Source organism: Macaca nemestrina, chromosome Y (genome assembly GCF_043159975.1).
Source record: "Macaca nemestrina isolate mMacNem1 chromosome Y, mMacNem.hap1, whole genome shotgun sequence".
Lineage (NCBI taxonomy): Eukaryota > Metazoa > Chordata > Mammalia > Primates > Cercopithecidae > Macaca > Macaca nemestrina.
In genome coordinates, this window is record NC_092146.1 from 4,856,645 (window position 1) to 4,871,835 (window position 15,191).

A 15,191-nucleotide genomic window follows, 5' to 3' on the forward strand; every position below is an offset into this window, starting at 1 on the left:
GATTAAAAAATAGAAAGCTTGATGTCCAACCGTATGTCTAGGCTTTGTAACAAGTAATGTAAGTAGTAAAAAATATATACATACACATGCTGGAGAAGCCACTTTCATAAATGAGTAAATTTAGGTGTTTTTAAGTCAAGCAAATCTGAGAAATCAATTCTTGGACGACAAAAACTAACAAAATACACCACCCACCACCATCACCATCACTGCAACTACTACAACAAAACCAGGTGTGTTATTGTTTGCTTAGCATGAAGAACAATTCTAGTATCACTATGTCATCTTCTATGGTAAAAGGGCCATGACACAAAAAGAGATAAGATCACCTGAATCTCACTGCACCCCTGCCCTCCTCCTGTCTCCCCATAACCAAAGTCTGGGTAATGAGAAAATTTTTTTTTAAATGTTCATTTTCCTTCCATTCTTCTTTGAAAAGAAATTCATGTAAAATAAAGTTCCACCATTTCAAAATGAACAATTTAGTGTCATTTAGTACATTCACAGTATTGTGTAACTACCATTTCTACCTAGTTCCATTTTTATCACCAAAAGGAACTCCAACCCATCAAGCAATCACTCTCCATTCCTCCTTCCTCCAACCCTCTGACAACCATAATCTAATTTCTGGTAGATTTAATTTTTCTTGTAGTTTTATGAAAACTGAGTCACACAATATGTGATCTTTTGTGTCTGCCTACTTTCACTAGTATAACATATGTGAGAGTCATATTTGTTGTAGGATGTGTTAGAAATTCTTTTTTTGAGACGGAGTCATGCTCTGTCACCCAGCTGGAGTGCAGTGGTGCAATATCTTGGCTCATGGCAACCTCCACCTCTCAGGTTCCAATTCTCCACCTCAGCCTACCTAGTAGTTTTCACATGGGATTACAGGCACCCACCACAATGCCCAGCTAATTTTTGTAATTTTATTAGAGACAGGGTTTCACCATGTTGGCCAGGCTCGTCTTGAACTCCTGAGTGACCTCAGGTAATCCACCCACATCAAGCCTACCAAAGTCCTGGGATTATAGGCATGAGTCACCACACCCAGCCAGAACTTCATTCCTTTTTGTGACTGAATATTCCATAATATAGATATATTAATCCTATTTATCCGTTCATACATTGATGGACATTTGGGTTATTTCCAGTTTTGGGCTGTCATCAATAATGCTGCTATGATGAAGTATACAAGTATATCTGAATATTTGCTTTCAGTTATTTTGGGTATGTACTTAAGGGTGAAATCGCTGGCATTATCCTTATTGCTTGGTAGAAATTGTGCCTATTTTTTTTCTATCTTAGGTGTAAAGTAAATACAAGGATGAAGTACTATGGCATGACCTTCTTCCCCTGGGAAGCGTTCTGCAAGTGCCAGCATCAGAGAGAACTAAAAAAGCCATTGGAGATGCTGATACAGGCTTGCTCTGTCACTGGCCTTCGTACATATCAGTAAATTCTGACGAGCTAGTTAGCTAAGCTGTAGACATCCCTCAGATAGGAAAAAATAACCTGGAAGAAAGGAAAAGAAGAGAACTGGTATATGCTCCTCTCACAGTCCCTAGAAAAATTTAGTGACTGCTCCAGGATACCAGCTCTGGGGACAACTAGACTCAGACACAAGTTTTGTAGAAGGTGAATGGTCTGGATCATCCTATGCACACACTCAGACTGATCCACTAGCACTAGGAAGGGGTTAATGTCAAAGAGCTTTGAAAAATTGCAGGAAAGCTGGCCAAATTAACTGCAAAATTAGGAAAAGACAGTATAAGAACTCCAACAAGGAACCACTGGAGGTGATGCTGAAAAGTTCCTCTCTCTTGGAGGTCAAAGATTTCCTGGGGTTGTTTGCTATGTATGAGTGTGGTCCAGCACCAAGTCAAAAAGATTAGCCCTCAACTAGAGAGAAAATCAAAGGAGGAATGAAGAATTCCCCTAATGCAAGCATTGATGCCACTGCCTCTACTGGGAAAGCTTGATGTGAGAACTTTGGTCCAGTATCCATACCTCCTGCAAAGTAGGCTGGAGTTGGGTAAAAGAACCAAGACTCTGTAGCCTCTTCGTTGTGCCAGTCAAGTGAAGTTTGTGTTTAGGCTCTAGCATGACTAAGAAGCCCACTGTTTTGTGCTTTAAAATTTGGTTTCCTCTAGTTTCTTAATGAAATTTTTTTTTCTACATTGCCCTCACATTCTCAAGTGAACCAAGAGTAACAGGAAATTCTCTTATATGGAAAGTATTGGTGGACATGACCTAAGAGGTCATTCATTATAGGCAAAGGAGGGGACATGTGAGTATGGGCCCATTTTTGGTTCCAGGAAAAAATAGTGGTACTGGAGGTGCTAAGAGAATGAGAATCTAAAAGGGGGAGGGCTGGCTTCAGAACTTGGGAAACACAGTGCAAAAATGGGGCCCATTGTTCAAAATTTATCAAGAATTTCAAAATGGTGGCAGCAGAATATTAAGGCAAGTACTGGGTCCTTCTAAGCATGTGACCCAGTGCTGCTGCTTGGCTGTGCACCTGTGAAGACAGTCCAGGATAGGCCAAATCATGAGGGTCAGCCAAGGAGGTTGATCTTGGCCTATCTGGGTTTTCCCCTCAGATGTGACCCAGTGGTCCATTACCTACACTTTGTTTTCCTTACCATAGAGCCATTAACCACCTCCTGCTGATGATCTGAATACTATATTTTATATAAAAGCTTTGACACCGACAGAAGAGGCACATTAAAATATAAAAACACTCGTTACTTGCTAATGATAATTCTGCTTGACTATAGAGTAAAAGGTTTGTCATTGGGAGTACATAATGGCTCCCCTTTCAATATGATATTGAACCTAGAAATATTTTTAACCACCCTAATATGGATAATTTCTTTTAAAAATTGAAGTAGTGAGAAGCTTAGGAAAATTACCAATGTTCCAGATACACAATTTCTGTTATTTCTTGTGCATTGGCCATGTAGGAAGATGAGCAGAGTGAATTTCTGCAGTGAAAGAGTTTGAAAATTGGGATAGGCAAATTTTTAATGTAGATGATATATGATTACAATATCTATATTTAAATGTTTTCATGAGGAAATAGCCAGACAGCTTATTGAGACAGAACATAACTTTACCCTTATTTGGTCTATGGATCAAAGTTTTCCAAAACATTAGGATTCTAGAGAAGTTTAGTGTTTAAATGAGGCAACTTCTGAGCCACCCGGTCTGAATCCAAATGCTGTTTTTGGCTTTTGTGTGATGTGTTCCTGGGAAATTTCTGTAATCACTCTAGGATTCCCTCATCTCCAAAATGAAGAAACTAATGGTGCCACTGTCATAAGATTGCGTGAGGATTTGGGAAATACTACACGGAAAGCTCCCCAGTGTATGGAAAACACTCAGAAAGTGCTTGCTGTTATTACTTCTGTGGTTACGGACATGGTTTTTATTATTATTCTACAACTTGGCCCCTGACAGTTTCCCAGCATTATATCTTGTCATTCTCTCTCACGTCAGGTAAATGCCTGACAAGCTAAGCTATTCATTGCTCCCTGCATAACTCAAAGATTCTCTGCTCCCATATTGTTCCCTGACTATGTGGAGGCTGAGTAACTACTTAGAGGGGATGTTGTAGAGGAAAATTCAAGGCACAGCAGGGAAACTGGGTTGAATGAGATCCCCTTCTGCATTTCTTTAGGCTCTAAAATTTCCATTGGATCAATAAAGCAAACAGGACAATTAGCAGCAGGGCAATCTGCACTTAGCACTGAGCACTCTAGAAGGTATTCTTTCACTCCTCTTTGTTGTTATCCTCTGCTCGCTTTTCTCACATTTGCAGGGGTTGCCTTCTGTACCATCACATTTTGTAAAATTTGGGTCCACCAAAAGAATCCTAGAGAAAGATGTATTTCAGATAAAGGTAAGGCAGATTATGGGCCTCAATGAAAGTGCTTGGCAGATAGATCTGAGAGTTTGGTTTCTAGCAAATTGTTTAAAATTTTCCCAGCCTCAGTTTCTTTTAGCAGTAAAAATAAGGATATTGTATCCACTACTATAAATACTAATTTCAATATAGGCACTAATATAGGTGGGTTCTAACAGAGTGAGAATTGAATAAGGTATTATACAAAAGGGCTTAACAGAGAGTACAAGATATAGCTAATCCACTAAATATCATTTCTCTTCTTTCTTCTTTCCCTTCTCTATCACTAATAGGGGAAACTGGGCTGTGTCGTGTGTGTGTGTGTGTGTGTGTGTGTGTGTGTGTGTGTGTGTGTGTGTGTGTGTGGAAACTGGGCTGTGTCGTGTGTGTGTGTGTGTGTGTGTGTAAACTGGGCTGTGTCGTGTGTGTGTGTGTGTGTGTGTGTGTGTCTTTTCCTTGAGATAGGGTCTTGCTCTGTAGCCCAGGCTGGAGTGCAGCAGCCTGACCACAGCTCACTGTAGCCTCCACCCCTTAAGCTCAAGTGATCAGTTCCCCTCAGCTACCTGAGTGGATGGGACTACAGGTCAATACATCGAGTTCCTGAACTCAAGGAATCTTCCCTCCTCAACCTCTCAAAGTGCTGGGATTATAGGAGTGAGCTAGTACACTCAGCCTTGGGCTGCGTCTTTTGTTTTGTTTTTTGGGACAGACACTCACTCTGTTACCCAGACTGGTGTACAGTGGCATGATCTTGGCTCACTGCAACCTCTGCCTCCCAGGTTCAAGCCAATTCTCCTACCTCAGCTTCCTGAGTAGCTGGGATTATAGGCATGTGTCACCATGCCTGGCTGATTTTTGTATTTTTAGTAGAGATGGGGTTTCACCATGTTGGCCAGGCTGGTCTTGAACTTCTGACCTCAGGTGATCCATCCAACTTGGCCTCCCAAAATGCTGGGATTACAGGCATAAGCTACTGTGTGCCTGTCCTTGGTCTTTGCCTTTAAGGGAATTTAGATTCCCATCAGTGGAAGGAGGATTCCACTGTGAGGGAGAACAGGATGAGCAGATGGGTACTGCAGGGGCCACAGGGGAGTCTGGGGTGTAGGCAGGTGGGGCAGATGGTAGGAGCCTTTAAAATCCAACGAAATCCAGATGAAGAACTCTGGGCTTAACCAAGCAAGGGTTGCAAGCTTAGCTTTGTTGCTGTTCTTCTGTTCCTCCTCCTCTTTCTTCTTATGTTTTTCTGGTAAGTTATCTGCAAAAAATTAAATAGGTTAAAAATAACATTTTATTTTCATGAACTTAGATTTCAGTAGCCATTGTGGCCAATGAGATGAGGAAGGATGTCAGGACAAAGTGTTTTTTATTCACCTTACATTGGAGAGCCCTCAGTCTGGAATGCACCATGCAACCTAGAGTTACTAAGGGACTTTTGCACTATCTATGCCTGTCTTCCAAATTGGGATTGAGAATTCCTCTCTTAATGGTGGTTATGTCCAGCATATTCTAACTGACTTATAAATGTTATTTTCCTTGGGGCAAGAATTTTCTCTAAAATCTAGAATAGTAATACTAAATGGATTTAATTATCTGCAGAAGAAAATAAGCTGATTAGAGTCCAAAGTAGCTCCCTCACTTAAGTCAATTTAATGAAGTGTGAGAACTGTTTATTGAGCAACTGCTACCCCCAGACATTGTGGAAAGCAAAACAGCCTCCTCTTCTTACAGTATTCCTGGTAATTCTTAGGCGCAGAATAGGGAAATAAAGTTGGTAACTGTTATGTGCCCTTTGGTATACATAACAGGGTTATCTCAGTAGTTTGTTACGGAAAGCCATAACTCATAACTCTGTTACCTAAATAATGGTTCTTCAGGCCTCAGTTTAGTCATCTGTAAGCCTCTCCTTACAGAGAGGCAGTAGAAATGAAATGAAAAAGAAAAAATGTAAAACTCTCAATGCCTGACTTTTAGAAGGCATCAACCAATAGGAACTCTTATATTTTATTCACTGTAAAACTAACAAAAGACCTGATTTTTATTGGTACTTTATAAGACAAATCATAATATCAAGACATCTAAAATTTTAATTTATTCTAAACAGTAAACAGTTATTTTATTATTTTGTCCCCAACCTTCCATCCTAATGCTAGGATGCAATGAGCTTACTAATTGTCATGCACTCCAAAGCATTTAATCCTCCCAATCTATGAGGCAGGTACTGCAATGAACCCGTTTTACAGATGACAAAACTCTAGCACAAAAGGATTCATTCACGTGGCCAGTCATGCAACTTTTAAAAATACTCCCTTGGTTTGCATTTCCTTGTATCTGAACCACCCTTCTGTTGCCATTCTCTGTAGGTTTCCTGAACAGTTGGCAGGTCAAGTCCAATCATGGGAACTTTTTTCCTTTAAGTAGGTCACCTCTCTTTCTCTTCCTCTCTGTTCCCACCTGCCTATCAGGTCTCCATGCAGTGGAAGGCTGCTTGCTACCGCATTGGAAAACTTCTCCAGACATTTCCAAGTTTGCATTCATCCGTCTCCTTTAGGGAATTGTTTCAGTGAGGCCTAACTGTTTCTGAGGAAAGCCCTTGGGAGAAAAGGCCACAAGAAGGTAGTGGCACTCCTTTATCATCAGGCGACATTGGGAGAAAAGAAATGATTTTCTACAGCAGCTGGGTGAGGGAAAATGGAATTGCAGAATCTGCGGAAACGGTGTAGCTACAAGGGCAGCTGCAAGCTGAACGGGCGAAAAGCCACCCTGCAAGATCTTTTCTGTTTCAGTGATGAAGTGGACTGCCAACATGGAACAGGGAAGGGGGAATGTTACTAGACAGGTGACATTCGGTGCATGCACGAACAGGTCCAGTGCCCCATTTCGGGGGGCAGGAAGGCATCCAACCAGAAGAGTGTTACCTAGGGAACCAGATGGCACCTGCTCCTGCTCACCCCTACCTGCTTCCTCCCCAGGAAAAAGGAAGTCAAGTAAATGAAGAAACGGGGAAGTCTGTGACTCAAATCCCCAGCGACACATAAACCTGTGCCATGAAAATAATTAGCAACGGATTTCTAAAAAACATTTGCTCAGGTTACAGCAAAAGGAGAAGAAATATTTTACACACTACCTTGTCTCAGAAATAATCACAATTAGGCCTCTTTATAACCGGCAGGTCTTCTTCCTTTCACATGCCATTTGCAGGTGCAGGACATGGTATTTGTAATAATTTTCATTAGCAAGTGGGTCACTGGAATTCACATAGTCAGGTGTCATTTTGAAAAGCTTTTCCCTCTACCCAAATCTTTTATATTTCCAGATGCAGTTGCACTTTGGAGATGTCCTAGTGCTAGAAGCGCTCCCTTGAAAAATATATTTGATTTTTGAATTTTATCTTGTGATGTTAGAGATAATGGGACTATAGTCTTTGGAATTCAACACAGGCCTCCTTAGCAATCATTTTGATAATCTATTAAAATAAAAAAAGAAGGTGAAGAATTTCCTCATTGTCAGGCAGTAAGTCAATGGCAGAGCTTGAACTTGACTTATTTTGCTAAGAGGGAGCTATAAACTCCAGACACATTACATCCAGCAAATATTACTGTTGAGTCGAGTGCCCACAAAGATTATGCTGATGAAACAATATGGATGTTACAGTGCTGGAAGTTTCTCTTTTAAAATCACTGAGGGTTGCTTTACGTTCTGCCAAAGCCAAGAGGAACGCTAGCAAGGGAGACAAAGAGGTCCGAAATGCGGCGTATAGGCCTCCACTGGTCTGAAAGCTGAGTCACAGGAATAACATCCCTGCAGCGGGCCAGGCCCCCCAGGGAGGGACACCGCGACTTTGCGTGCGTAAGTCTGCACTAGATAAAGCCAATTTCTCAGCAAAACAATGCCTGTTACCCTAGGTATCACCCCGACCCTTAATTAGTATACACCAGTAGGCAAGACCAATTTTTGCGCTCCTCTTGTAAAACGGGAAAATGCGTTTTGAAGGCAGTGTTGGACGGTGTTTTGCTCATTTTCTCTTTCGTCATTGTTGTGGTTAGGGGGCAATGGTGGACTCGGGATGGCTCACCAAACGCCCGGCAGCCTTCAGAGGCCCTCCCAAGACGTGGAGCCAAAGACTTAAGAGGGCCTGTGGGTGACATCACTTCATTTACGTAGGAGGGCTCATAAAGCAGCGCTCGCCCACCTCGTCCTGGCAACTCGGCGGTGGACACTGCGCTGACTAGATTTCGGTCCCTCACGCTCCTGGCTCCGGTGAGTGCCAGAGCCCCTGCCTCCTTACCCCTACTGCGGTCCCCATCCTGCCGCATTGGCCCCTTCATTATCCGCGTCCCTGTAAAGCCATCCCCTAAAGCCTAGCCCAGTGGTTCTCCCCGGGAAGGCTGCCGGGATGCGAAACATCCTAGATACTGGGTAATGCGATGGGGAAATCGATAATTTAAGAACAAAATAAAAAAACTGGCATTTTGCCGTGCCGCTCGGAGGGATAGTGTTAAAATGTCTTACTGTTGGCCCACAAAGGCCTTGTGGTTTTGCAGGGTGAGATTCGGGCGAACAGACAGATCCTTCGTTCTGAGGCTCATCTCCCGAGCCCGAGGCATCTCCCAGCCTCAGAGGGCTGTGCGGGCTGCATCTGTGCAGCCTGGAGGCGGCGGGGCTGTGCTGTGACCTTTTCACAGCCCTTCTTGCAGACACATGTGTGCCAGGGATGCCGAATTGCCGAGTGCAGGCGGGACTGGCTTCCCCGCGGCGCTTTGTGTGCTGTGCTGCAATGTGGCGCCGGCTAGGAAGCGGATAGAACGGTTGTCTAAGCTCCAGCTGCAGCCTCCGCCTGTGTGAGAGGACTAGAAAGCCGGCGCAGGACCTGGCCTTCCTTCTTTGCAGAAAGACCGCCGCTAGAAAATGGAAACGCTTTTGCGAGCTGGGCTCCATTTTAGGAATTCTTGCCCGATTTTTTCCACTGGAACGCGGAAGTGGCTTTCCCATTCTCTCCTGGACCAAGCAGCCTTTAATTTTAAACACTGTAATTAACAATTCGCAGTGGTCAATTTCCTTTATTCCAGAACATTCCACTTTGAGAGGGATCCGCCCTCTTTTGTCCCCCGGTTTTGAAATATTGGAGGAAAGGTGTCGCCTCTTTTTCTGTAGAAAGAGGAAGCTAGTGAGCGCGGAAGAGCAGCGGAAGGAAGGTGAGGAGAGCTTTCAGGCTGAGGGTCGGAAGGCAGAAGTACAGTTTCCAGTCCAGAGACCCGAACAGGCGGCTCTTACTCACGCTGTATTTGGATTGCGCCTTACCACTTCCTCCTTAGCCATGTCTGACAAACCTGATATGGCTGTGATCGAGAGATTCGATAAGTGGAAACTAAAGAAGACAGAAACGCATGAGAAAAATCCACTACCTTCCAAAGAAAGTAAGCCCTCTCCTTCCCCCATCTTTACAAAGGCTGGAATGGGAGCGGCCGGTGGGAGGGAGACTGGGAGCTGCAGCGGGAAAATTTCGGGAGGCGAGGGAGTGCGCGCAGGCGGCCTATAGTTGAATGTGGCTTGCAAAAGGCAATTAAAAATCAGATCGCTCTTAGTGCAGTAACCCTAACACCTCCGAAGACCGAGGCGGGGGATCACCTTAGGTCAGGAGTTGGAAACCCGTCTGTCCAAAAAATACAAAATTGACTGGGCTTCCTGGAGGCCGCCTGTAATCTCAGCTACTTGGGAGGCTGAGGCAGAAGCATTGCTTGAACCTGGGACGTGAGGCTGCAGTGAGCCCAGATCCTGTCACTGCACTATAGTGTGGGTGACAGAGCTAGACTCCATCTCAACCAAACAAAAACAAACAAAACAATAGGGCGAACCGTAAGGGGGAAGATTTCATGAACACAGGGGTCATTAATTTAGTAATGCAATATTTAATACGCTATAATATACAAACACATTTATCACTGAAAATGTACCGTTATTTAAAACAGTAAACATTTTTTATTTGATTATGACGTGCCTACCTAGGTCTTGCAGAACGTTTAGGATATGAAAAGATGTTGCAAATGAAAGCCCTTTAATTCCATATTAGGCTGTACTGAAACCCCTTAATCATCCCACTCCATCTTTTTCCTTTTCTGTTTTTTTTTCTGGTCTTAGCGATCGAACAGGAGAAGCAAGCAGGCGAGTCTTAAACAGGCATATGCCGCCAGTATTCACTGTACATTCTACAAGCATTGCTTTCTTATTTTACTTCTTTTAGTTGTTTAACTTGGTTAGATGCAAACACGTTGGATGAGTTTGAAAGGACTGTGCTACCCTTTTGACATCGAAGACCTGCTGACAATGAAGGCCACCTGCTTCTCCCATCCCCTGTCTGGCTGGCAGGGAAGGAAAATAGCTCGGATGTTGGTGCAAGACTTAGCGGAGTGGGATGGCAGTGAAATCTAGAGTAAAACCAAGTTGGGCCAAAGTGCCCTACAGGATGTAAAATGAAGTTTAATCAGAGTGCCATTTTTGTTGTTGTTTGAAAGATTTTAATTTTTGGAATGCACAGTTTTTATTTAAAAAAAAAAAGTTTTAAACTATTGCTGGTGAGATTGCTTGTTGATTGCAAAGGGTGTTTTATTCACCATTTAAACCTTTGCAAAGTGGCCTGCCCCTTGGCCTCACAGGCAAACAATAACTGACTAGCATCTGGTGATTTGAATAAATTGTGTTACAGTATGAAATATGTTTTACCTAGCTATGTAAAATAACTTCTTTATTCTGGCTAATTGAGATACGATTTTTTTTGGTTGGTTGAGATTACCTTTAGATTATGTTTTCAAAATTGGCTTGTACTGTAATCTAAAAACAAATAAGCACTAATGTGGAGTTCAGTTCCATTTTTGCATGTAATGAGAAGGGACTTAATTATAAACCTAAGATATAAATGTGCAATAAAGTAAGCTAAGAAGAAATATGCTTCTACGACCTCTATTTACTTGGTTTATATTTTCCTTAGATTCTTACATAACATTTTATCTGTAGTCACATTTGTCATGCTTGGGCTATCCCTATTCCTGGCTTCTGAGACTTCAGTGGGCAGGGTTCATGCATGCAACATTCATTGTGTGCATGCACTGTGTATACTCTTCCATTTCCAAAAGTGCCTCACATAGTAATGGACATACACGAGGGTTTAATATACATTTTGCCCCCATAGTTGATGGAGAGTTATTAAATATGCTTCTTTAGAGGTCCCTTTGAACACATGCATATCATATCAAATAGTACAATATTAAATATATTTTTAAAATGTATTTACACAGTAATTTGCCACTGTTTTTGATTGTGCTGATTTGAATCAACATGTATAGTCAATTATGTATTATTATATATTTTTAATCCAGAGCATTATATCATTAGTTCATTCGGCCAGTATTTATTGAGTGCCTCCAACATGACAGATTTTTGTTTGTTTGTTTTTGTTTTTTTGAGTTTTGCTTTGTCGCTTGGGCTAGAGTATAGTGGTGCGATCTCGGCTCACTGCAACCTCTGCCTCCCAGTTCAAGCGATTCGCCTGCCTCAGCCTCCTGAGTCACCGGGATTACAGGCTGCATCACCATGCTGGGCTAATTTTTGTATTTTTAGTAGAGAGAGGGTTTCACTACCTTGGCTAGACTGGCTTGAACTCCTGACCTTAGGTGATCTGCCTGCCATGGCCTCCCAAAGTGCGGGATTACAGGCATGAGCCACTGTGCCTAGCCCATGCCAGATATTTTTATATGCCACAAGAAATACAGACTTAATTTAAAAGATAGTATCAGCCCTTGTGCGTCCTTCATCATCTAGAAGATGTCTTTTTCCTCTAAATCTGATTATGAACGTTTTTATATTTCTTTTATTTGTTTATTTTTCTGAGATGGAGTCTCTGTCACCCAGGCTGGAGTGCAGTGGCATGATCTTGGCTCATTGCAAACTCTGTCTCCCTGTTCAAGCTATTCTTTTGCTTCAACCTCCTGCGTAGCTGGAACTACAAGTGCTCGCCACTATGCACAGCTAATTTTTGTAGTCTTAGTAGAGATGGGATTTCGCTGTGTTGGCCAGGCTGGTCTTGAACAATCTTGATTTCAGGTGATCCACCCGCCTTGGCCTCCCAAAGTGCTGGGATTACAGGCTCGAGTCATGGCACCCAGTTGAATGTTTTTATAAAGGTAACTAAAATTATTATGCCTGGATTCCTCCAAAGCTCAATGGTCAGTGAATTCTGGTGGAAACCAACTGATGACTTGCACTGCAGTAAAATATTTTATGAGCATACACAAATTGGGCATAACTATTGTCTGATATCTTCTGAGAACTTCTTCTAAGGAATGCTCCTGATCTAGAAGGGAGCGGAATGGATGGATGCCATTTTAAAATCTCTTACTAAGGCTTTGTTATATAGATGTTGTATTTTTTTTGAAGAACACTTTCCTTGTAAATTCTTACCATTCTTGTGTTAGTCTTGTAGAATTCTTGTGGGCAAAAACAGTAACTCACATGTTAAAGTCCTCTGTAGAACTTAGAAAATTAATGAACCCACGTGGATAATTTGGTCACTTTTTGTAGGGTTTTACAGTTTTGAACCTTGGCTAGAGGAACAAGTTAGGTTTGTGATCCACCGAAGGCATTTAGAGCTATTCCTGTCACGTTATTATCAAACAGGAAATTATGTCTTCCTTCATTACCATATTGAGCTTTTAAGTTGCTGATATCCTTTAGCTTCATGAACACCTCATGATAATGTCCCAATTTAGAAATGAAAATATTTCATGAAAATATAATATTTATAATGGTTAATAGTAATATATTACACAGTATATAATATGTAATAGTTCTTATAACATTGTTTACATGTGTATTAACAAGATATCACTATATCATGTAATTCATTATTAATATTATAATAATTATTCCAATATACAATGCATATAGTGCTATCTGGTGATTTTAACCTAAAATAATGACTTGGTTAGAGGATGGAAAAAGTCACTATTTACTCAAGAAACATTAAGCACGTACTGTGTGCCTTGCTTTTTTCCAGTTGCCAGGAATAGAAAGATGAACAAGACTTGAGCCTAGTCTTGGTCAAACAGGAAAGACAGACTTGTGTATATGAATAACTAACTATACACAGCATGAGTCGTGTAGCTGCCCATTACCCAACAACTGCACATTGAGATTCTGTTTTATAAGACATTGGGCCGGGAGATAAATGAGAACTATATTGTGAAGGTTATGTCCCTGCCCTGGCTAAGAAATTTGAAAGTTATTCTTAGGAAATTGGAAGATAACAAAAGTAAAATCCACATGAGGTAGCTGGTATACTCTTTCTGTTTAAAAATGAGGTTAAAAGAAAGGAGGGCAAGGAAGAAACTATTCATACTTGTCATTAAACAAGCAGATTAGTACCCTCTTATAATAACAATATAAAGTGGTAATATATTCTTTATTAGTATTTCTTAGTTCACATTTCAGTAAGACAGGCTGTAACACATACACAGTATACTTTTCATGGCCACTGCTAACAATTTTAATACAGATGTGGAAATAACACCGATAAACACCTCAGAAATAACATCAATGGTTTGAAATCAGTTGTATGTTTGCTATCATGGAGATAAATAACATGGAATAGTAAATAGATTTCAAATTATTAAACTATATATATATATATATAGGCAGAATCATTGAGGTATACAGTTTCCTAGACTATATCTGTACATTAAACGCCTATCAGCAACTGTATTGTCAATTTGAAATCAATATATCTTCTAGATGAAGCACAGTTTTCTGGTGATTGAAATGGTAAATTGGTGGGAACATTTTACTAAAAATGTAGATTTGTAAAATGAAGGAAAAATTAAAGTTTTGCATATTAATCAGAAAGTTGCTCCATATAAGAGATGATGTGGAAAAACTTAATAGGATCCCTAAGTGACTACACACAAAAGATGAGACATTGGAGATAACATCGAAGGTTTGGAGTCAGTTGTATGTTTGCTGTGATTATGGAGGTAAATAAAATGGGTAACCATAGAATAAAACACTTGAAATGTCCTTAAGAAAAGTGTGAAAGACCTTCTGGTAAAATAAATATATACTTTAATAAAAGGAAGATATACTGTGACAGCAAGTCCAAAAAGTTAGAAAAAAAATTAATGGGTTAAAGAAGAATATAAACTGGATTATTTGAAGAAAGGGTTGTAATGCAACCCTGAATTCATCATTTTAAGGATTATTGATCATTTGAACAAGGAATCCAAACTCTTACATGCAAACATAAATTCTTAAAGCACCAAGTAAGCCTAAGGTAGTTCTCTAAATTTCCATTAAGGTTCCTCTTTAGAAGCTCAGTGTTACAAAAAGAGATGCATGAATACATTCATGCATTAATAACAAACGTATTTTCTGGGCATGGTGGCCCAGGCCTATAATCCCAGCACTTTGGGAGGCTGAGGTGGACAGATCACGAGATTGAGCCCATCCTGACCAATATGGTGAAACCCCGTCTCGACTGAAAATACAAAAACTAGCTGGTTGTGGTGGAACATGCCTGTAGTCCCAGCTACTCAGGAGGCTGAGGCAGGAGACTTACTTGAACTCGGGAGGTGGAGGTTGCAGTGAGCCAAGATTGCACCATTGTATACTCCAGCCTGGTGATGGAGTGAGACTCTGTCTCAAAAAAAAAAAAAAAAGAAAAACAGAAAAATCATATTGGCATGTAGTGTATGGGCCTTGATCCTATTAGGACTTTTTTTCTGGTATAGGTCATGAAGTTTCCCAACACCAGAGTGAATTCATTTAAGTCTTCAACCAGGTTTCAAAGAATTAATTCTTCAAATGAAAGAAAGAGGTAAATCCAGTTGAATCTAACTCACACATTTATAACCATCTCCAAAAAAAGTAACTCCACATTTTTGGCCATATTTCTTTGAAATAGCTGTTGTTTATTTTGGCCCTGTTTCTCTCCTAGATACTGATATCTAGTAATGAGCAGAATCCAAGTATTTAGCTTTACCAATTTTGGTTCATTATCATCTTTGCAGGCTAAGTATATCCAATGAAGTTTGATTAGGGTGTGAGGGTGATTTTGGGTTTTGTATCATAGAACCAGGTAAATGATAACTATGGAGGCCTGCACTTACCTAAGGAAAGAAGGATGAGGTAGCCAAGGCAAAGTGTTGGCTGAATTAGACAATTATAAAACTTACTGCCCCATCCCATTGTTATGACAGTTTCAGCCATATCCAAAGCATAGTTTTCAAACAACAGGTCATGC

The 15,191-nt window shown here is 40.9% G+C and overlaps 1 protein-coding gene across 18 annotated transcripts in view; it reads left to right on the forward strand.

Moving 5' to 3' along the window:
- The first annotated feature begins 1,316 nt into the window (after positions 1–1,316).
- LOC139360963 (thymosin beta-4-like) overlaps positions 1,317–15,191 on the forward strand; it is a 226,246-nt gene continuing 212,371 nt past the window's right edge. For 14 of the 18 annotated variants that reach the window (XM_071089468.1, XM_071089463.1, XM_071089471.1 and 11 more), the window contains exon 1: positions 9,084–9,321. In XM_071089468.1, the coding sequence (XP_070945569.1) occupies positions 9,222–9,321 (100 nt within the window). In that variant the 5' untranslated portion in view covers positions 9,084–9,221. Of the gene's footprint in view, positions 9,322–10,042; positions 12,717–15,191 lie in introns of those variants that run through there. The other 4 variants (XR_011618533.1, XR_011618535.1, XM_071089475.1 and 1 more) reach the window with 3 other exon arrangements.